The sequence below is a fragment of the Palaemon carinicauda genome, chromosome 13 (genome assembly GCF_036898095.1).
Source record: "Palaemon carinicauda isolate YSFRI2023 chromosome 13, ASM3689809v2, whole genome shotgun sequence".
Taxonomy (NCBI): domain Eukaryota; kingdom Metazoa; phylum Arthropoda; class Malacostraca; order Decapoda; family Palaemonidae; genus Palaemon; species Palaemon carinicauda.
The window spans coordinates 23702909-23704166 of record NC_090737.1 but is presented as its reverse complement, the minus strand read 5'-3'; the positions used below and the strand labels follow the sequence as shown (position 1 = coordinate 23704166).

Below are 1258 nucleotides of genomic sequence, written 5' to 3'. Positions count from 1 at the left end.
AAATTGAAATAAAAGAAAAGCAGAAGTTAGCGCCTGGCTCTGTTACAGAAAAAAATATTTGGTCAAGAAAAAAGAAGATATGAAAAAGAGGGGAAATATCCTTGTTACGAGAAGTTGTGAAAGTCTGACAATGCACAAAGCTTTCTACGAAATTGTTTTTGTGTTGGCTAAAAAACATAAACCTTTCTCTGATGGTGAAGATATTGTTAAACCCTGTCTCCAAAAATTTGCAAAATGTGTTGGTGATAAATGTATTCAAAGGAGGCAATTACAAGAAGCATTGAGGAACTTTCTCGTGGTGTATCTGAGCAACTGAAGGACCGTGTCCATGCAGGCTCTTTCTTTTCATTACCCTTGGACGAATTTGCTGACATATGTGATGTAGCCGAGTTAAGTATTTTTATAAGAGGAATTTATGATAATTTTAACATATTTGAAGAACTTATTGGCCTCGAGTCACTCCATGGAAAAACCAGAGGGTCAGACACATTTGAGAAGGTGAAGTCCTGTTTAGAAAATCAGCAATTAGATTTTAGCAAACTCTTAAGTGTCTGTACTGATGGAGTATCGTCAATGATTGGTACAGTTGCTGGAAATGTAGCCTTGGTCAAAAGGTTTTTAGGTCGTCCTCTTCTGAAATATCATTGCATTATACACCAAGAGTCTCTGTGCGGAAATTTTTTTGTTATGATACCATTTGTAAAATGTGTGAATAAAATAAGAGAAAGAGGATTAAATAGGAGAAAATTCAGAGAATATTGTGAGTGGCTAGATATGGAATATGGTGATCTTATCCTTCATTGCGAGGTGCGTTGGCTTTCTAGAGGACAAGTTCTCAACAGATTTTGGAAACTGGAAAATATTGTACATGATTTTCTGAAAGAGAAAGGAGAGCTGCCAGAGAAAAGTGCACTTTTGTGTGATGAAACGTGGATGTTTGATTTAGTATCTTAAGTTGACAATACCAATCATCTCATTGATCTAAATTCAAAACTGCAGGGCAAAGATAAATTGTTTTCTAGTTTAGTAAATGATATCAGCGCATTCAAAATGAAGTTACAACTGCTTATCTCTCAGCTAGAAAACAAGGATATGACCCAATTTCCACATTTAAAGGAGCAAAGTGAAGGTGTCGAAGATAATACCAACTTTACAGGATAGATTGAAAAAAATCATATAACTGCAAGAGGCCTTTGATAGTCGTTTTAGTGATTTTACTGAAAAAGATTGCATGCTTGCATTTATAAATCCCTTTTCA

General features: G+C 35.1%; 1 protein-coding gene across 1 annotated transcript; it reads left to right on the top strand.

The window, feature by feature from the left end:
* Window positions 1-249: 249 nt before the first annotated feature.
* Window positions 250-954, top strand: LOC137651468 (general transcription factor II-I repeat domain-containing protein 2A-like). The gene has a single exon (XM_068384692.1). It carries the CDS (start codon window positions 250-252, stop codon window positions 952-954), a length of 705 nt encoding a protein of 234 aa, XP_068240793.1.
* The last annotated feature ends 304 nt before the right edge of the window (window positions 955-1258 follow it).

Excerpts from the sequence above, each read along its gene's own strand:
- LOC137651468 (XM_068384692.1), top strand. The coding sequence starts at position 250 with ATGTATTCAAAGGAGGCAATTACAAGAAGCATTGAGGAACTTTCTCGT.